This window comes from Falco punctatus (assembly GCF_963210335.1).
Source record: "Falco punctatus genome assembly, chromosome: 11".
Lineage (NCBI taxonomy): Eukaryota > Metazoa > Chordata > Aves > Falconiformes > Falconidae > Falco > Falco punctatus.
The window spans coordinates 7,501,442-7,524,328 of NC_137591.1; the positions used below are offsets into that span (position 1 = coordinate 7,501,442).

Genomic DNA, 22,887 nt, shown 5'->3' on the forward strand with positions numbered 1-22,887 from the left:
CTTACCCATACAAATAAAGTATTTTGATTTTTTTTTTTCAATAGCATCACTGCAGGTCAACAGAAAGCCAGTAAAGCACTGCATCTCAGATTCTCTTTCCACTTACCATTCATTAGTACTGAATGGCAGATTACACACACTCTAGCTTCCTTTCGATCCATGTACAGCAACTTGCACTTCAGGCTACAGCATGCTGCGCAAAAAACCTGAAACCAAAGGGGAAACAACTTAAAAGTTATTCAAAAAAATATGTGATCAGCTGATGAATTCAGACAAGAGAATATCTGTAAAGCTCTAAACATACAAAATAAGGAGGTAAATTATCAGTATTTTCCCATTAAAGCCATAGTGACTAATACTTGCCCAGGGTGCCTTTCCTACTAATCCTGAAGAAGCAGTATTATGTACAAGACACAAATGTATGCTGTCCTGATACCATACTGTGGTGGTTTTAAAATATATTTGGCATAAATGACAATGGGTTAATAAATTCCTGCCTCTTTAGAATTAACCATTTGGGAAATTCAGTCTTAGAAAAAGCATGAGCACTTTCTAGAATGAACTGTGTTTAAATGCACAAGTTTTCTTCATGTAAGAGATTGCTATGGCACATATTAATTCAAACAGGTCATCTTTACTTGCACCAGGGCAATTCTTCTATATTAGCAACTACAGTTATTTAATCTCATCATATATAACAAGCTATTCCTCAGCTGAGACTCAAGTGAACAGTGATGTATCAAAATGTTTTAAGCATTCAACATGTCAAACAAGACATTTTAAAAAGCTGAATAATGTTGGTACTACAAGAAAATCTTGCTCCATTTATATAAATATATAAAAGCTCATATTTACATGATTACAAACTCCAGCATCACAACACTAGAGAGAAATCAGGAACTGCATTTTATGGATGCTGGCTGCTGAGGGGGAACTCGGTGCAAAACCCCTGGGAGGACAACCTGCTGCAGAGATGCAGTTGCATTGCTAGTGCTTCTCACCTGCACCAGCTCTAACAATTCCTCGGTCCTGGGCAGGAGACAGTCTTGAGGCTTCCTCCAGAGAAGCAAAATCACAAAACATGAGCATGGCTTGTGCACTAAAACAAACACTTGCATGTAGGTGTGATCTTACACTAGCAATTGCAATCTCAAAATTCTGAAAAACAATGCCCTAATGATTTCTTATTTGTTCTAAATACTACTATTTTCTTTATTTTTTAAAAGATAGTATTTCCTGAGGGTTATTGTTCAGGTGACATGAAGATACTGATGATCACCCATGTCAGGCAGAAAGGTAATGTCACAGTCAGGAAATCTAGAAACAGCAGCAGCTACCTAATAAATGAGTTCAGATATCAAGAGAGAATTTCAAATTTTAGTTATAGGTGGACAGCATATCCACAATTCACTATGCATTAATAATGATATGTAATGCTTTCTTAACCCAAACAATTATTCCATCATCACTTCAACTGCAGTATTTCTGTAATACAGACAAGAAACCACGTAAGATCCTCATATATAAATATATGTAAGCCTAACCAAATTTCAATCAAGTTAAAGATTGCACCAAATTACAACCACTTTGCAGCCCGTTACCTTTGCATTCTTTTAATGGCAAGCGTTTAAAATAAGCACATATGAAATAAGCCCTGAGTTCACCATGAGAGCTGAATATCAAATGTAAAGAAAGAGCAGTTCATCCTGTCTCATTTCAACCAGTTTTACTGTTTCCTAATTATGTCAACTTAAACATTTCAGAAGCAAAATATAAGTGTGTATACACTGGCCTTTTCATGCAAAAATAAAAACAACCCTTTTGCATATCTGAAAACTTTCTTTTTTTAAAAAATAAAAAAAGGCAAAGGTACTATGCACTTTTAAAATCTGATTTCTGCATTTACACCTTAACCCAATTTACAAGCATTCTAGGGAATATAAATAAGAGCATCACAGCATATTTTAGAGACATTTGACATAATTTCAATTCTCTGGGAGAAACTTCCAGTCAAAAGTTCAGTATTGAACATGGAAAAATCAATGTCTTCAACCATAAATGAAGGACCAACATAAATTAATATCTAATTTAGGACCCTTTCTCAAACAACACATTGTGCATTCAGCAAAGCTCCCAAGTGAAACAATCTAAATATTAAAAGAAAAAATAGAAGCAATGACAAAACATCTACACCTCTTCTCTTAGGCTGCATCAGCCTTCTAACAGTAGTAATGCAGAGGAAGAACACAATCCAGCACAACTGACAATTCAGTCCTGTTATTAACAATCACCAAGTCATTATCTCAGTATATCATGCTATAAAAAAAAAAAAATAACATAGCAGTGTCAGAGCAAGTTTTTATGTTACTAGGGTTTTCAGGTTCACTGGGAGCTGTTAAAGCATTAGTTGCTAGGGGGTTTGGTGATTCTTTTATACTTTAGTGGAAAAATACAGTTTTGGCTGTCAGTAAAAAGATGACAAGGAATTTTCTGGTTTCCCTATCAAGGACAACTGTTTCATCTGACAATAAAAAAATACATAAATGCACAAGGTAAAGTTTATGAATGCATACACACACATTCTCCAGGTTCTTAATTCAAAATTTACTCTAAAGTGTATTACTTTCTACCACTCTCCAGGGGTTCATATCTTCCATTAATTTTGCAATTATTATCCTGAAATTAAAAACTGAGACAGGCTTCCCAGGTGCCACTCAACTATTTTTAAATGCAATTTTCATTTCCAAATGAAACTGATACAATCACCCCTCGTACAATGACTTGTCATGATGCTAATAATCCTTAAAAAGAAACTGTTGTGCTAAAGTTTGTGTACTAAAATATTTAGTCACATTACTTCCCCTAGAAAAAATTAATTGTAAAAACTGAAGATACTGTCTCCCCCGATTCTTTAGGTGAGATTCATACATTCAATAGAAACAATGGAAGTGTCACTGTGATTTGTAGTTACCTACACCACAGGCACATGGTCAACATGACTTGCTTTGGGGATGGTTATCTTAACTAGAAAGCAAGAGCAGACAGCTGAGACTAGCTGTGTTTCAAGCCACTACAGACAGATTCATCAGAGCTTGCCTTTCAAAGCTTTTGGTTTCTTTCCACCTGAAATCGTTACAGGAATTAAGTGTTACAAAGCAATTTGCAGTAAGTGCTAAGTATTACTTGACTTAGCATTTATTAATGAGTACTTTTTTTTTTTTTTTTTTTTTTTTAGAGAAAAATAACATACAAAGGCATGAAAGACCAGAATTTTCTGCCACAGTTTTTGACTGCACATGTACAAATTTGGCTCAGGCAATATTAGCTAACAAAAGCTTCTAGAAACAAGCCATTCTGAGGACTATTCTAATACTGTGAGAATATCAAATACTAATACATGATGTATTTTTCACATCTGAGAAACAAGTTTGTCTCCAGAGCAGAGGTATCTTTTATTTTATCCATTCCCCACATATCATCTAAAACAATGCTGGTTGTTCTCTCAATGTTTGTCCTCAGTACTCTAAAAGGAGACACACACCCTACATTTTGTGGCCTTGCTCTATCTGCGCATGTCTTATCTATTTTGTTTACAGATATTTTCATTTTCTGCTTCTCATTTGTGCATTTTAGGGTTTCAGTCATTGCAGGGAAGTAATTAAACCCCAGCAATGAACCTCTTCAAGACACAAAAGTAAGTATAAAACATTACTGTAAATGAAAATTGTAGTCATATTTCTTAAACATAAATCCCCAAAGAATTACCTAAATAACTGACAGTGTAAGTTAATATAGCAAAGCTAAAATTATGGACACTGCTTTAACTTACGTCTCTTACAGATTCTCCTTAGCTGCAATGAGAAAAATCTTTGAACCCTTTGGATATTAACCAAAAGGTACACAAAAAGTAGGGATGCACCTCATATGGTGCTTATTGATCACCTGTGGTTACAAACTTCACATCAGGACCTCCACTGCAACCAGCCAACAAGAGGATGGGCGGAAGCAAGCAACTGAAAGTCCTGAACCACTGCACAACGAACACCTGCTTGGCTTTTAAAAGGGTCTGGAAAGATTTTTCAGCATGTCTCAAAATCAAATTTGAATAAAATCTACTTATTTGGTGGTGTAGTGAAGAGGTTGAGTGCTATGCATTTTGGTTTACTAAAGGGACAAATGGGACACACATGTCCATTACAGAGGACCTTGCCTGGGTTTTCTGCTAGGCTGCTTCCAGAAACAGGTGGCATAAGGATTTGAGCTTTCCAGATATGTTTGCTTCTTTTAGGTCCCTTGTTCTGGTCATTCTGCTTCCCTGCACTCTTCTGGTAGCAAAAGGTATCAGCCATAGCAGTCAGGAGGTCTTTCAATCAATTTCACACACCTTTGGATAGGCCCTAAATGAAGTTAATTTTACTCCAGGTTTTAATAGAGTTTAGCATTTCTTTTAATCTTAAAAATATTCATTAATATCTACTTGACAAGTGTTTACCACTTGTGAATTATCATATTTTTTCCTAAGTCTTCCCATGTGCCACTGACTCATATTTCAGTAAGATGATAATCATTCAGTAACAAGGTAATCATTTACTGTAAACTTGCCACATAACAATTTGTGTTGACCTAAATGACAGATACATAGAAGTTAAAAAAAAAAGCCAACAATAAAATACCTCTTACACAACATAAAATGATACAGATACTATGTTTTAGTTGTCTTCACTATAAAAGTTCTCACCACATGTACAAAGATCAGGTTACAGATAATTTACTATATTTTTTTCCAGGAGCAAACGTATGTTCTTCAAAATAATGTAAGCAACATGAGAAGTTAGTAAAGAAGACTTAAGAGAACAGAGCTGCTCAGCCATCTAAACCAGCAGGAATGCCAGCAATTCAACAGCACACTTCCAATTCACATCAATATGTTTCAGTATCTTTAATGGCATTATTGATGCACTAATTTCTGCAAACTAGTTTCCTGCACTTAGCCGTTTTATATCAGTTCGACATGAATCCAATTATGTTGATGGTTGCAATCAACAAATACACTGCTCATACAGGCTAAAAATTGTTACCGTTAATTATTTTCTTTTAGAACCCTAAATAGATTAGAGCTTAGAAACTCCTTTGTTTCCTTCACAAATCAAACATGTTTTTTTAGGAAGAGATGTCACAGGTAATTACAGCCAGTGTCTTAGAAAGTCCTCCAATTTGATTTTGCGCAGTATCAGGAGAAAGAGGCTGCTTTGAGCTTACTCACAAAACACAAACTTACCTTCCCACAAGCTCTGCAATGATGCCTTCTTTTGGTGAATGTAAATCTGGCCTCACATTTCATACAGTTTGGTGCTTGAGAATCTGGAACCCAAACTGGAGCCACCTCACCCAAAGTCGTAAAAGGTTTTCTGGCTGGAGCTCCAAACTGACCAGCTCTGAGATCATTGTCTGGACTATCTGGGGCTACTGCAAGGCACGAACTACTAGAGACTCCAGATTCATACTCTTCCAAATGTTCACCATTAGTATCAGTAACAGAGGCATTTGAAGATGTTTCACCAGGAAACGCATCTGCTGTGTCCCCTAATTGTGTCTTAACAAAGACATTTTTGTTTTTACTATTACCTCCACAATTTGGGGGAACAAGATCATTTTGTAAGTGGTCCGATAATGGCTTCGGGATCTGCAGTTTAAGATTTGTAGGTTGTTTAGGTCTTGCACCACCAAAAGGAACACTGATAGATTGCAAATTAGTCACTGGTTTTGGTGAAGTTTGCCCTTGCATGGATGAAACCTGACTACAAAGATTATGTAAATAATTTTTCTTTATGTGGTCACCAGTGCTGTTTAAAATAAGACCACTCCCTTCTGTGGTCTCATTTCCTCTCTGTTCATAAACATTAGCATAACATTCTGACTTGCTCTCCTCTATCTCCTTTTCCTCTGTTACTGAGTCTTCCTTGGAGGGTAAAGTCTTTGGAACATGAGTAACAACTGGGTTCTGCATTCCATAGGAATCACAACCATTAGACAGCGAGCTTGCCGCTGATGTAGCCATCACATCAGAGAGACTGGATCCTTCAAGCTCATCTATACCAGTCCCTTTTAAGTTTATACCTGCCTCCATCATCCCATCTCCACCTTCTTTACTATTACTACATGTCTCATCAGGCTGTTTCGTCTGCAAAAGTCTTTCATTCTCTCCCAGAGTTTGCTTATTATTCATCTTATTCAACTTCGTCAGTTCCCAATTAGTCATCTCCTGAGATTCAGGGTAACACTCTGCCATGCTGAGCAATTCTGTTGTGCCAAGATTTTTATCACATTCAATGACTTTGCTTTCAGTGGCACTAACATCCTCAGGGGCAAAATGTTCTGCAACACGTTCCTTGTAATTGCCACTTCCAGCCACATTAGGTTGACAAGTTTCAGTGAGCCCAGATAGCCTAGACTGTAACTGTTGGGTTGTTTCCTGTTCTGCAATTAAGCTTCCATTACTTGAACCAGAAGAAGAGTTTTTAGCATCTAGATCCGTTCTCTGAGGAATGGCTTTACTAGCAAAATTTTCAACTGATACACAATTTTCTTGCATTTTAACAGTACCATCAACGGGTCTCTGTAAGAGAGTCACTTCATTAATCCCCACAGTTGTAGCCTCTGAAAACAGTGAATCTTTACTCATATTAAAATCATCCTTTAATCGAGAGGAGGGGCACGCAACGGTCAGGCTTTCTGGTGAAGCATTAATCAAATGACTTAGAGAGTCTTCTTCACTGCACAGCCTATTTACTTGCTTTTCTGTATCTGTATCTTTTTCTGTGGATCCATTTACAGTAACACTAAACTGATCACTCTGTGGGTTTTCATTATCCAGTGTAAAGCTAATAGTGTCCATTAGGGACTGACTGTTGTAGTTCTTACAATCCAGCAAATCGCTACTTTGTAGTGTTCTTCTGTCACAGTTATGCATGACTGCCACCACTAATACATTTTTCTCCTCCGGCAAGCAAGGTGTATTTCCACATTTCTTTTCTCCTGTTTCCACAGTGTTACACTGATCATCCCGATTAGTATTTCTTTTAATCAACTGATCGTCTGCTGCTGCCTGATCATCAATCCACATGACTGGGGTCTCTGGGCTTATGCTAAAATCCTTTCCATTAGCACAGTGATCCCCTCCTCCTGTCGGTGTAGTCACTGAATGAGACAAGGAGAAAGACTTTAATCTCTGTTGACATTCATTAGGAGTTGTAGCTTCATTCGCATTGGCCACGGTTGGGTTAAACGACAGACGACGAGAAGGTGGATCTAGAATCTGATTCCACTTTGCACCCAATAGTGTAGGTGAAACAGCGGCATCTGAAAAAGTGTTTAAGTAAGAGAACTTATTGTCCTATTAAAGCTACAGGTTCTATGAACTGTTGCATTAGAATGCCCCAAATATAAATGCAGAAATGTTCAAATATGGGCACAACAGTAAAACACATCTGCCATAACTAACATTCCTGATGAACTATTAGTAGTGTAACTACATAATGTTTCTGTAACTCGAGAAATTTAGAGCTACACCAATTAGTATCAGGTTGAATTTGCACATGCAACTTTAAACTATTAATATACTTTAGACAGCTAGAAAAGCCTAAAAAAATCCCACTCCCATAAATGTTGAAATTCCTTGACAGCACAGAAGTAGCAATTAAACAAAAAACTTGATACTTCAAATATAACTTTCATTATATGATTTATGTGGCCTAATAAAACATTTCTATGCTTGAGTCTCCTGAAACTGCAAAAGAAGCTTAAAATAAGTTTTGCCTGATTTGTTTAAAATAAATTTCAATACTGCCACTGCGATTAAGCTTCACAAAACCTTTCTATAAAAAGTGTATAGAAGATTTGCTATTAAAAGAGTGAGAAATTTTTGAAAAGAGTAAACAAGAGAAATGGAAACAAAAGATAATACTACTAACAAATACTGAAGGCACACCATGCAAAATTAACAGATGTTTTTTGCAGCTTCTGAGATTAATTTGCAACTCAAAACGAAAAAGGGTATCACAGATCTCTCCCTCTTCAGTGTTGTTCTCTGTAAAATACATCTAATGTGCATCCACGATCTCGTTCAAAACGACTCACCTTCGTTTTGCTCAAATTCATCTAAAACCTTATCGAGGTTATATGCCTCTGCTTGGAAATAGTTCTCCATTTGTCAGGGAAAGACCACCAGATTCCTGTCTGAACCTGCCAGAGAACAAATTACAATCAGATATTTAACCTTCAGTCAGCAGTATTCCACTACATATTGCCCTTATTTATGGGGAAAAAAAGTCCTTTTTAAATCAAATTTTACATACATTACATGCGTAAATAAAAAGTATTTTCCAGGAATAAAAATTATTTGTGTGCTTAAACTTGCTTAATTCAGATTAACAACCTCCCCAAACTTGTTTTGGATTTTATTACCTCCAGTGTCCCACATTAATCTGTCTAACCATCAGGATCACCACAACGGTAAGAGCAGAACAGTTCCAACACCAGTCAGAAAATAAAAGTCTAGAGAACCAGAAAGCCAACTAACATTCTGAAGATCCAGATTTCAGTTCCATGCTACAACCAGTTAGTGCATGTGGCTTTGAACAAGTAGTTTAACCTCTCTGTGGTTCTGATTTTTTTAATGTATACTAGGTTAGCAGTATTCTGTATCCCTCCTCGGTTCCGAGAGGTGCTTCAAAGATTCATAGTTGTAAAAGTTGTTAAAGGACTTAATGGGCGTTACTTGAATTATGCTAGCCCTTAAAATGCCTGCTTTATTATTTGTTTCACTGCAAGGAAGGACTGAAACTCTAGCAAAACGCACAGAAGTAAACAGTCTCATCAAAAGATAGTTCTTTCAGGCTAGCAAGGAAGATGACAAGGGAGAAATTAAAAAAAAACAAACCCAACAAACAACCCTAAGTCATTAAATAACTTGCTACAACTTCACGTAATAAATAACATTTTTGCCCTAACAGTAGGAATATGGTCTTCTTGCAACCAAAGGCTTATATCAACAAGACACCCTGATTAATTTTTTAAAAACATTCACTCCCAGTGAAGACATTTTCACTGAGAAATGTGTGCCATAACCTATATACCATAAAGAGAGACCTTGATTTGATCTGTTCTCTGAACATCATCCAGAACAGCCTTGTTCTCTTCAGAGTTGGCTTTCAATGTTGTGAAATAAGGAAATGGAGGAGGAGAGAGTGAGAACCTTGTTTTGCAGTAAGAAACAGTGTTAGACCTGACAGCCAGACTCCAGCTCAATTAAAAACCTGCTCTTTTACACTAGAGATACAACAGACACAAGAAACACATCAGAGGAAGTTTCCAATTTAAAAATATACTTTAACATTACCAACATAGTATCTAGATTTGAGGAAAACATCAACAAGTTTTATTTCAATTACTACAACATTAAATACAGGTTTTTATTTATTGTGAGCAACAGCTAGAATTAGGTTATTGGTACAAAAAGATGGTGCATTAAAATACCATAAAATGTCCAAGTTTTTAAGGTTGACCTCAAATTTGACATGTGGTGTTTTTAAAAGATGATCATGTTACAAATAAATACATTGCAATTAAATATAATCAGATTAAATCATGTTTTAAAGATACGTACAAAAGCCAAATAGATACAAAAGAAAATTAGTGTAACAGCAACTTCAAAATTGCAATAAGCGTCACCCAAAAAAAAGACCATTTTGCAAAGAAATCCAGAGATTAAACTAGACTTGTCACCCTACAGACTCCCAGATTTGTCCTCTGTTCTGGGATTTTAGGTTAACTCCTTCTGCAAGGAAAACAGATGACTGGCCATATCATTTACTGTACACAGATGCACCGTTCATAACACGAGCAATGGAAAAGCTGGCCACGTTGATCAAAGGTTGCATTTCAGAAGTCTAAAAAGCTCAGTACATTACATTCTCTACCAAAAGTGAGGTTCTGACCTCTAACTGTGACAGACCATATGCTTTGATCCCTTAGTACCTACTGTAAAGTCTTCCTCACTTATCCAATCTGTCCACCAAGTCACTGTATTAAAAATCTTTCATACCATTTTAACCAAAACAGCTAAATTTAGTTCACACGTTTCAGTTAAACCAAAATGGTTTTAAAAACCAGATGCTTCTCCTTAGGCATACAAATACTAAATAAATTCAAATTACATCCAAATTGTGAGAGTGTGGAGGTTCTCTTCACCTCATTTCAACTCCCTAATAGGAAACATCTTTACCAGCTCAGTAAGTATCAAATATTGAAAAGTGAATTAGAATCTGTCCCAATGAATATGTCCCTTGAATTTTTTTTCTGTTCAGAGTTCTAAATGTCAACCAAAATTAACTCACTAAAGGAAAACTGTTTTGTACAAAATACCATAATATTATTTCACATCCATTTATAATGTATTTAATTTACATGATAATAGTAACGTTCCAGTCTAGCAAACAATTGATGAAGATGTGAATAATTATTCCTAGGCAAAGTCCTACTACTAAGGTCAATGATGCAAAGAATATTTGTCAGTGAAGCACTGCAAGACTGAAAAGTAGCATACAAAATTTTTGTGTTCAGGAGTTAAACTGTGACACTGTCTGAAGCCACCGCACTCAGATTTCCGTGCACCTCCACAGTGAAAAAGGGCACCCAGTCAAGGCATTCACTAGGACATGGACACAAGTTCCGCAATACAGGTGGCCCCAAAGAAACAGGCTACAAGCATTGATATTTTTGTTTGTTTTGCTTATTTTAGAGAAGATAATTATTACTGACAAGCAAGTTGACGGGGAAGAAATACTACGCTGATTATACAGTTGCTGAAAACACGTTTTTAAGTAACTCTTTGGATGACTGCATTTTAATTCTGTGTAACTTAAAAATGTTTAGAAAAATTCAGACCTGACCATTCATAAAACTTCAAAACCCGACTGAAAGTCTGATAAAATTACTTCAGAACTAACTCAAAGTTATGGACATTGGAGTAAGTAGAAGTCACATTTGCCTGTAACATTTCCTAAATGTAGCCCTGTATTAGCTAGCTTTTCATTGTCATACAAATCAGGAACAAGAAATGCCTAACCAAAGAAAGCAGTGTTAGAAGTTCATAATAAATACAACCATTTTTATTGACTTTAGTCAGGGTTTGGCTTTTAAATTTTGTATTAAGTGTGCTTTTATAACAGTAAAAAAAGACAAATATTCAGACTTAGGAGACCACAAATTTAATAATAACAAAGTCATATAAATAAGACTTAGAATTTTGTTCCCACTCCCTTACAATCCCTATGTCGTTAATACTTCATATCGTCTCTGTGCAAATATTACTTTATTAACATCAGTATTATCTAATATTGAATATCCAATATTTGTAAGTTTAAATTTGGCCTAATATGACAGGGATTTTTTTTCTATATTTTTAAAAATTCTAAGTAGTGAGAACTATGTGTATACAAATACACGTAACCATATGAATTCTGAAGCTCAAGTACTGGCACACAAATGTACAATGGGCCAAAATCCAGACTGATGGATGCTCATAGTCCAAACTGAAGAGAGAAAATACCTTTTATATCATTATTGTTATTTCACTTACTGATGTACCAGGATATATGGAGAATTTTTTATTTTTAAACTCACAATTGCTAAGCTGACAGCCACTCTAAATGAGATCTCATTGTCTATGCAAGTAGGTATTTCTCAGAAAAGGTCAGCTGCAAATCTTCAGGCCCAGTATCTAAAATAATCATTATTTTCATTATTTTTATAATATAAAAGAACACAACAACCCTCCCAAACTTCTCCATAAGTTTCTGTCCAAGGGCAAAACACTCTGCCAAACCCACAGAAGTCCTTATTGCTTTCTTCCTGACAGAAAAGAAGGATGAGAACTCATGTTCCTAACAGATACCCACAATGCTTCTTGACCAATACATTGTCAGCAACTTGTATTTTTGCCATTTGAAGAACTAATACCTCAACTCTGCACAGACAGCAACTCAAGATCAAAACAGAAACACAAAATGCTCTAACTTACAGCATGCTATAATAATAAGGTATGTTTTCCCCATGGTTTAAAATTTAATTTTGTTCTGAATATTCCTATGAAATATCCAACATAAATAAAAAGAAACATATTCCTTTACAGGTCTTTGGGAACTTTGATTGTAACTCACAGGTACCACTATAAAAGCTTTAGAATTATTCTAGTCCCAAACTTCCTTCTAGTATAAAGGTTGAAATTACATTTTTAAAGGATCCTTGATAGTCATGAAACTCTTCAGTATTGCTCAACTATTCTAAGCCATGGCATGCAGAGAAGCTGACGAGCAAACACACAACTTCTCTGGAAAAATGAGAATAAAAATAAGAGCAAATCAGGAAGAAATTTCAATGGCAATTCCAGTTGTATGCTGCCAAAAAGAAGACAATTTCTAAAGCAGTATATATATTAGGATGAACAATCTAAAGAGGATATTGTGGCAGTGCAAGGAAAAGGAGATGTGAATCACCAGTGAGTGAAAAGCATAAGATTTTTTTTTCAAAAATGCAGTCCTCCATGCAAAGATTTGGCAGAAAAGACTAATTTTAGGGGGGACAAAATAATTAAATAGCAAAATTATTATTTGTTTTAATTCTGTATCCAAACCCAAAAAGAATACAATGGCTACCATCCACTGGTACAGGAAGTCCAGAACCCAAGATCACTTGTTACCTATTGCAGAGTCATCTTCTGTGTTTCATGGCAAAAAGCCAATAAAAATATGCTGCCTGTCAATCGGATTATCTTCAAGCTCCTGTTGGATCTCAAATCACATGTAATTCAGAAACTCTGTGGTTTACTTATCAATTTCTTCTACAACAACATGGACTTACCAATATCTTCATCTCTAAAACATAAGAACTTACTTTTTACCAAGCTTACATGCTCTTTTCTCCCCTAACATCTAAACATAAAGGTGCATGTACCAGAATGTCTGTGTCATACGTATCCAGAATTACTATCCTAGTCATCGTAGTATTTAGACATAAGACAAACTTTAACTGATTAGTGAGGATGGAAGGAGACAGAAGTAGAGGACAGAAAATCCTTCCTTAAAATTAGATGATAGTCTGAACCTTGGATACTGCCTCTCAAGACAGCTCAGATATCCCACGTGCCAGCTTCCTCTTGGGAAATGAACTGTACAAAGAGATAGGCCTTGCATTATACCTGCAAAGCAGCAAGCCTCTTACTTGTTTTGGTCTCTACGATAAGGAATTATGTAACCCATGATCTTCTGCACTGCACATCCTAAATTAACCTCAAGATTTTTTCACCACTGGAACCGACAGTCTTAAGTCTTTCAAATATCCATGACTCAAACGGTAGATGACCAGCACACAATCACATTAAAATGCTATAATAAAAAATGTACCAAAGGAAATAATACCAGCATACAACTAGCCTCATAGGAAATGCCTAAAAAATCAGAGAGTATGTAAAGAACCAGAATATAAGATTTCAGGACTTTATATCATGCTGTCCCATGTAGACTACACTTTCAATACGAACCTGAACATATGCATTTCAGTAAACTCTTACTAAACAAAATACTCAAGTAGTTTATTATAGTCCTCACCAAAAATATATATGAAAGCCTCCTAAGATGAAAGTCACAAGGGGCACAATCAAACTGAAACCAAACATTGCTCATTCATCCTGATAATAATCAGATGTCCAGAATATGTCATTTTCCCATAGCATGACAAAATTTAATTACATATCAACTGGACAAATTAATTTATCAGATCTAGCGCTTTTGAGGACTTGCTTCAACTCTGAGAAACAATGGTCAAGTCCACATACACTGTTCCAGCTCCCTTTGATGATCTTTGTATTATTTGCCCCTGGGCGGAAGGAGTCAAGCAACTTTGCTGTAATGAACAGCTTGTTCAGAGTTCAGCCATAGCTGTGTTTTTAACTGCTGAGCTCTGCCTACAGCACAGACTGAGGAAGAAAGACTTTGCCTGCTTCTACACTCCCCCAAACAAAATAAGACACATCTTTGCTCTAAAACAAGGCAATTACTCTCAATAAAAACCAAAACAACAAAATGCTAAAAATCCTCCATCATCTTCTATATATATCTCTATACACTTCTATATAGAGGTATATGAATATAAATATATATCCATAAGCATCCATAAAATACATGCATTACAAGTATATACCCCTGAATCATTATATTCTAAAACAGAACTTGTCTCTTACCTTTTCCTTTTATACATATGTTAAGAAACGAATGACCCTGTGCCTACTCATGATGACTGCAGCACAACCAGCCAGTTCTGCTGAATCAGTGTGTTCTACTTGATCCTAGAAAGAAAAAATAAACATGTATTTTATGATTGGTAATTCTGCCACAAACCATGTTTTTTCAACGTACAACTGCAGCTAGCACAGGCACATTTGGCAAATGCTGCAAGCCTTCAAATTATTTGGGTAACACTTAGAGCTTTAAATTCAGGGGTCTATGCACTATGCCACTATCGCACTCCAATATTCTCATGAAAAAAGCTGCTAATAAACCCCACACTGCTACCTACCTACTATTCTTCTTCATCTAACTGTAAACCCACAAAGTGATGCAGCAAATCCAAATGTCCTTGTATTCCTGATGACCTTGACTGTATGCTTAATCTATAAAACGAGCCTCTGAAGTTAATTATATTACACTACAATTAAAGAGCTAGTAGCTTTGATACTCAACAAAAATTCATGGCCCTCTGAATTCTGTAAACTGTATTCATCAGCTTCCCACTGATCTTGTTACCACTATACAACTGGTTTTGTCTTCAAATTATTCCCCCTATAGTCTTAGGCTCCCTTCATTCCTAAAGGCATCTTCTCTCTCTCTTCAGAAGGAACTGTCTTGTTCTCCCAACAACAGCATTTCTACAGGTCAGGCGCTCATTTTCACAGGCTGCATCTTAACAGTCAACATAGCTTAGAAATCCACCAGAGTCATGAGCAAAAGAAAGAGACTAGTTTATGACAAACAGTGCAACAAGAACAGGGAGTGAGAAAAGTTAAATTCATGTTTTAAGGTTTGCTGGTGCCAGTATTTGACCTGTTAGATAGCTGAAATATTTATTGGTGCTCTGATGAAGCAGCAGCATATGTTAGAAAAAAAAAATATCTTAAAACTCCAGCAAAATTATGAGCCAAAAAAACCCCCACAACAACAACAACAAAAAAACATAAAACAAAAAATCAAAACACCAAACAGTTCTCCATGCATGAAAGCAATATGCAGTGTTATACTAAAATTTTCCCAGGGTTGTTTATTATTCTTTTCAGAAATAAGCTACAGTAATAATTCCAGGAAACTAATGAACTGGACAGTAGCACTCTTAGTAGTACTATTTCCAAAGTCAGAATAAAACCCCACAGCTTTGTATGCCAACAGAACTGTTCCTGTATTCAAGTAAGATACTTCTACCTCTATAAGCTAAGATAAGGTTTGGATATTTGGGAAATAGAAATTACTATATTACAAAGTTTTTCAGAGAGGCTTCATTTGCATGCAGAAATGGAGGTGAGGGAAACTTAATTCCACTGAAGGCATCAGAATGATAAGCTTTTTCAAAGGATGTGAAGTACACGTGGCAGTGGGGCAAGGTTATCTACACCACCACCATGTCCCCTCCTGGCCTGCAAGTGGAGGAAAATGATTCAGTTTTCATGACCCCTTTGAAAAGACAGATAAATCAATGACAATTCTGTTTGTGATTTATGATAAGGCCTGACAACTGCATCATGAACATCAAACACATTTCACATAAACCAGTCAGTCATACATTAACCACAAAGTTCAGTCTTTACTGATCAGAAATGGATCACACCTAGCAACCTACAGCTGAAACGTGCTGTGCTGTTACCAGCGCTCTAAGCCAACAAACCTTCTAGGTAAGTGTTCAGGGCAACAGTACAGCTTTATTATTCATTGTTTTTATTCTGATCCACCTTCCTTGTTCCATTCCTCCCAGGTAATAACTTTTTTGTCTGTTACCATTCAACACAGAAGAACACAGATCCAATCAATCGCTACCAGTTTCTAAAGAAGGCTTTGAAGAGATATTACCTGGAGGTCCTAGAGCTTTCTGTTTACAGTTCAACATTTACTCTCGCAAAGACCAATGTAAAAATCAAAGCATGCTTAAAGATATGGAAGTAATATAATTAAACAAAAAGCAATTTTAGAAAGTAAATTATAAGGTTTGGGTTTCCTGAAAAAATTATCAGGTTCACAACAGAGTCAAATTCTTTTTCCAATAAGAAGCTAATGTAAGAGAACCATATTAAAATAAAAATCAGGTACAAAAAGAAAGCTACAAAGGAGACCCAAAAATATTCACAATGAGCTATAACGTGGTGATTATTAGGTTTTCCACAAATCATACACACTGCTAAAAAAAGGTTCTGTCACACTTGAAAAAACACATACACTTCCACCTAAAAATTATGTGCCTACTGAGACCTAAGATCACTACAAATGAAGGCAGCCCAGCGACTCTGATGTTCCAGCTTGCCTGCTTTGAGCATTTCACAGTTTCTTATCTCTTCTGCTGATGGTTGGCTGAACTCTTCCGCCTCCTGCCCTACAGTGGTATCACTCAGGTGCTGCTTTGGTTATACCCTACGTGTATGGTTTCCCTCAGGAGCTCCAAGAGGGCGACTGCCAATTATTGCAAACGTAAAACAGAAATTGAAGAGAAATTTGACACGCAGAGACGTGCCCAGAATAAAGAGAGGATGAAGAACAGAAGAAAAGAGCTCTAAAAATATAAAATTAGAAATATCTTCCACTAAAAAGAATGTAAAAATGTTTACAACATCAAATGGAAGTAATCTGAACTAGCACAAACTGGAATAGCCTATAATAAAAGGAAAGAGACTGAAAAAGAAGCAATTTTGATACTATGTTAAAAAAATGTGGAAAAAGCTCAAAGCATAAAGAGATGTTAAAAAATGCTTCCATCTACTGGCAAGGATCCAGCTCTTAACTACACTACAGATACTCTATAATGTGCTACCAGCGAGATGTCTTTGAGTAGGCAGGAATACATTTGCAGCCATTTTAAGGCACTTTATTATTGCTAGATTAGTTGAACTAGGCATTATCTTCAATGCAAACCCAGATTTCACTGCTGGTATCTTAACTTCCTAGCTTGTCTACACTCTGGAACTATCAGATGGGAGATTCAGAGAGACTACAGACAGGGGAAGTATTCAGGTCCCAACTTGGCAAGAATAAAAACTACAACAAAAAATACTATAGCAGGGCGTTACAGTAACAGGAAGCAGTATACTTAAACAAGAAGGGAAACAGGTAGAAAGTTTCAGGACACACATCAGTTATACAATATGAATTATCTTATCTGATCAGCTAAATATTCACAAGGGAGAAAAGTGGGGTTTCTTCACTCAAGTAATTAAATGCTTGGAATAATGGTAATTTACCAGGCGCCCAAGAATTCTGTCACTTCGTAATGGCTCCTCCTTGGCGAATCAAATTAAGCGGCAACTTTCAGTCAAGTTTCACACTAACAGGCATTTGTATTATTTTTTAAGAATTAATGTAAGTAAAAAGACTAAATCCTGCACTGGCACAATCCTTCCACAAAGGCAGTCCTCCAGACCTGTCTCAGGACACACTCTAACAGCAGCACCTGCAATCTACATGGACAGAGTATGTCCATACTGACTGAACGAAAGCAGGCTTCACTCTCCATTCCTGAGCACTCCATTGACTCTCAAACAGCTATTCATTCTGTCCAAAGACAAAGTATGCGGCTCTTTCTACCTAGTGTGTGCTAAATAAAAAGAAGGGCAGGCATTATAAAATTTTGTGACACAGCAGTAGCAATGTCTGTGTCACACACTTGAAAATGCCTGCAACAGCAAGGACTTTGGATTAGGCCCCAAATTAAACCTGTTAACATGAATTGCTCTATTAATGAATTAAACTAGCAGCCATGCAATGCAACCAGAAAAAAAAAAAAAGTATTTTAAAATTCTAATCTATTAGAGACTCAAATAATAATGTATTTTTCAAAAATACCTTGTCTAGGAAACAGTTCAGGATTAGAAAATCCCATTAAAACTCACCATAAATCCATTTAGTATACAAAATACTATAAACAGCAGCAAGAGATTAAATGTAACAAATATAAACAAGGTACAGCCGCTGCTAATCCTTTTCCTACACCAAAAGGTCAAGATGACCAAGTATCCTTCAGTTTTATTTCCCATAATTTGCTGATGTTCCTACTACTCATCAATGTAAATTAACCAAAGAGTAGACTGGGGCATGGCAGGCTATTTCTGTGTAATACAACACTTTGTACCAGCTCACTACCCATGAATGCTGACAAAAGATGAACTATTTCAGTGTTGCATTGGTTTGTCTTTTTTTCCAATCAACTGAACAGAGATGGACAGTATCTAAAGCAGAAGACAGTCTCCTGAATTATTCTGCTCATATTTGCATCTTTCCCCTTGACTTTTCCCCATGCCATTTTAAAGCTATTATTTTCACTTTTGTCTCCAGCCAAGTTTCCATAAGGAGACATTCACACATGCCAGAGCAGTAGTAAAGCAGTGAAAAGAGCAGCAACTTCAAAGAAGCATCATAGAAAGTATCACAGTCAAAAGTAACAGGGAGACAAGAAAAATTATAGCAGTGTTATCAACCTTTGTCCTCCAGTAAATAAGAGCGAGCAGCCAAACTGAAAAGGATACCTGCTTTGTAACAGTTTACAGTAGAAAATAAATTCCATTGCCTACCCTTTTTACTATTTCAAGGAGAAAGAAATTGATTTATTTCTTGACTCAAAACCCAGCCTTGCCAAAAAGCCAGTACTTCCCTCGGCACACTGCAGAGGCAGGACCCTCAGCACCTGGAGACGGGAACTATGTGTCCTTCTTACATAACTATTTTCGACTGCCTTGAAAAGTATCCATCCCCAGCTCTATGGAAGAACAAATAGATAGGTTTACACTGCAGTGCTGCCTTCCATGCAAGTTTTTCCAGAGGAACGCAGTTGGAAAAAAAGAGAAAATCCTTTCCTGAGCTTACTCAAACGCTCATAGAGCTCACTTCAAAATTTAGTGTTTTATAAATCTAATGTTTTGTAATACTTGCTTGATACAATTTCCAAGTTCAAAATATTGTAAACCACATTAAAAAAATGCACAGTGTATTAAATATAAATTTAATATGAAATCATGTTTCTGCATCTGTGCATGGATTCCATGTAATGTCACCAATGTAACAATGTGTTTTTTAAAAAAAATACCTTTAACATACCAAACTGAAACTGTTATATAACTTTGTTCAAATACAAACTGAAATAAAACATATAGAATAAATGGGTTTATGAGATTACTTTTTATGTTTCTGTATTTAAGAAACAAGGGTTTGACTATTAGAAGTTAACGTTTAACAGATTTGAAGAATAAAATTGTTTGAAGTCACACACTATGTATCTCAGAGTGGATTAATCCTGTATTCTAATACTTCAGTAGAAGTTTTTCTTCTTTCTAATGTAGGGTAGAAACAAGAATGAATCCCAGATATACTGACCATTGTTTCAGATGTTTCTTTAGATTTGGGAAATAAGGGAAAAACTGACTAAGGTCCTCTAGAATCACTAAATAATGCCTACAACTGCCAAGGAACTGTGCTTTTTATAAAACCCACGAGGGGCCAACACTTGCAGGTACGCAAAATCCGTACCTGACCATAAAGCCAGAATTGACACACAACCAGAATGGGACAGATGAAAAGGACAACGGGCAAAGAGGGAAACTGCTTTGCTACCATTTACTAGCTCATCAATTCTGTGTTGTACCCACTGAGGAAAGAAGCTGCTAGAAGTGATACAATTTATACACTCAGCTGCTCTTTAGAGAAAGGACAATCTGACAATCTGTACAGAAAAAAAGTCTGAAAGTCTACAGTCACTCTCTACTGAAGAGCAGTCAATCAGCTCCCAAAGCTGCCTTTATCAACACACATGGATACACCCTTCTTCCAACACTGCTGTGGTCATTTTTACTCATTTGATAGCTATGTAACATTACTGTGTTCTAAAATCTTCCACACACATATTTTAAACAAATACAATTATAGACAGCAAACAGTTACTATTTCTCAAATCCTGTTACATAGAGCTGGATTACTGTGCATCCCTGAAAATAAATTCAGAGATCAATGATTTTTTTTCTTTCATATTCCCTTCAACCTGAAATTACCTCAAAGGAACTTTTAATTTCTATTTTGTGTTGACCTTTCTATTCATATCATGCCAAGATTAAACATATATATACACGCGCGCACATGCACGCGATACTAACACATTATAAAACATTGCTGTCTTGTCAAATGTAGCAAAGTTCACTCCCACATTTGTGATCATGATCTAATAACTACATTGCTGATGCTCACAGTGCATTACATCTCAAGTCATCTGTAACTAGTAACTCACTCAATACAACTCAATACATCCATGGCAACAGTGTGTACTGAAACTGCTATTTTTGAGTATGATTCTCATTTATGCTGAGGTCCATTAACATGCTTATAACAGTGCTGAAGGGACTAAGCATAACCAACAGAAGTGGTGAGTAACTTGCATTCAGATTCACTGTAAAGCTTTTTTTATTTCATTGCTCCAGTGGTGCAATATACCAATCATGACTGTTACTTAAAATTTATGTAAGACTCAGAGAAGTTTTAATTATAAAACTAAGTGCCCATAGTTCTGTATCATTGTTGGCAGTCCCAGGAAATAAAGGCTTAACAGATTAAAAAAAAACACCTAAAATTGAAATAATTCATTATTATTGAGTCAAAATATAGTTTTCAGAACTCTTACAAAGCTCTAGGAACACCAAATCCTCGTAAGCTCAGATGCATTTCTCAGATAGTCCAAAACTCAGAAATCTCTGCCACTTCTTTTGTCCACTGATATGGCAGTTGATTCTGCTCAGCCATGAATCCCTACTTCTGCTTTACAGCTCCTTCTAAGACTGTAGTATATGCACATTCCTTCGTCAATCACTTCTTCCTGCATCCTTTTTTTTTTCTCCCTACCCATGCTTCCTTCCTTCTCTGACCAACAAAAAAAATAATGAAAAAAAAAAAAAAAGAGAGAGAAACCCGACACATTTCAACATCACTATTCAGATCTACTGGTATAAACCAGTTGTAAACAACCCTATTAACCACATGATATCATTCCTCACTTCTAGGAATGGTGGGAACAAACCCAATAGCAATGGTGATGCATCCATTTCACAAACATAAATGAAAGTCTTTAGACAAAACAGCTATGGGGCAGGAGGAGTAGTGGCCAAAATAACAGTCAAATCATAAGGCAGCATTGTAACTGTAAAGCTGCCTTCTATCCTCATTGTTATTTACTGTCAGCATGGCTCCTTCACAAATTCATTTAAACCCTTCGCCTTTTAGCTTGTGAAATAAAATTTTTGACATGTACCCACACTGGGTACTCAACATCCAGGATCAGCACAGCTACCTTCTTTCCTCAGGCATCTAAGTATTTCACGCCTCTAGTTAAGACAAGTTTTATTAACTACAGAGGAGCTACTATTATACATTTCCTCAAAGTAGAAGGTACAACTGCATCTACAAGCCATCTGTACAGAAATAAAGGTTAATGGCAATAATAAGAAAAAAAATATTTTAAAAAGATAAAATATAACCACAAAGGGCATTATAGGAAAAGAATGAGGCAACAAAACCACTACATATACGTGTATCTATTGCCCAGGAGTCTCAAGAAGTTATTTCTAATTCTCATCATAATAAAACCCATGTTCATTCTACAGGAATATAGAAAAAAAAATAAAAATCTATGTACAAATTCCAACGATAGGTTAAAATGCATTTTACAGGTGACTTGTTAACTAAAACTAAGGTATATACAATACAGAAGCTATTAGGCCAGTATACTAATACAATTACTTGAAAGCACAAAAGTATGTAAGTAGACCAATGCTTAAAGTAATGACCTTTTAAAGCTGTATTTATAAAAGAAACAAGAACTGTGAAATACATGAAGTATACTGGAGTTTTATTCAGCCTTCATCATTTGTACAAAAACACAGCATGAAATTCCCACAGCCAATTGCAATTTGATGTTTCAGTTAAGAGGCTGTTTCTATATATATTCTATTTAAAGCAATCTGTTAATAATATAACCTAAGAAGTGGGCTTTGCACATACTTTCAGCTTCACCAAATAAGAGCTCATTAAAATACTCACTTTGAATTAACCAATATAGCACTCACAATGTAACTTTGTAACATCATGACAACCAATATGCTCTGCTAATCCATCAAACAGAAACAGTAGCCGTGTTCTGAAGTATAAACCCCCAAAAGGGTGTAAATCAGATACCTGTGCCTCCCCCTCTGAAACACCCCTCAGAAGCAAGCAATAGCATGTGTTTCTACAGGATTATAGAAGGACACACAATTTCAAAAAGGCTGCCAGATAAATGAAAAAAAATAAAAAATAGGCAAAAAGGGAACATTCCTCTTATGCAATCCCAATTCATACTAAATGTTCATTTATCTGTATTACAGTGCAGATAGGAAATAAAAAAAGTTATATTGACATGATTGGTTTGTTGAGTATATTTTAATCATTTAACTTTTGTGTCTCCTCTACCCTACCAAGAAAACTCTGTATTCACAGTCTCAGTAACACAAATAAGAAGAGGACTTGTGCACTGGTAAATGTTCAGTTATTATCACTATTCAAGTGTTGT

The 22,887-nt window shown here is 36.0% G+C and overlaps 1 protein-coding gene across 1 annotated transcript in view; it reads right to left on the reverse strand.

Moving 5' to 3' along the window:
- Positions 1–22,887, reverse strand: part of ZFYVE9 (zinc finger FYVE-type containing 9) — a 64,433-nt gene that overhangs the window by 33,142 nt on the left and 8,404 nt on the right. The window contains exons 2-5 of the mRNA XM_080406243.1: positions 14,297–14,401; positions 8,137–8,241; positions 5,279–7,359; positions 107–206 (exon numbers count right to left, since the gene is read on the reverse strand). Coding sequence (XP_080262369.1) covers positions 107–206; positions 5,279–7,359; positions 8,137–8,206 — 2,251 coding nt within the window. The 5' untranslated portion in view covers positions 8,207–8,241; positions 14,297–14,401. The remainder of the gene's footprint in view (positions 1–106; positions 207–5,278; positions 7,360–8,136; positions 8,242–14,296; positions 14,402–22,887) is intronic.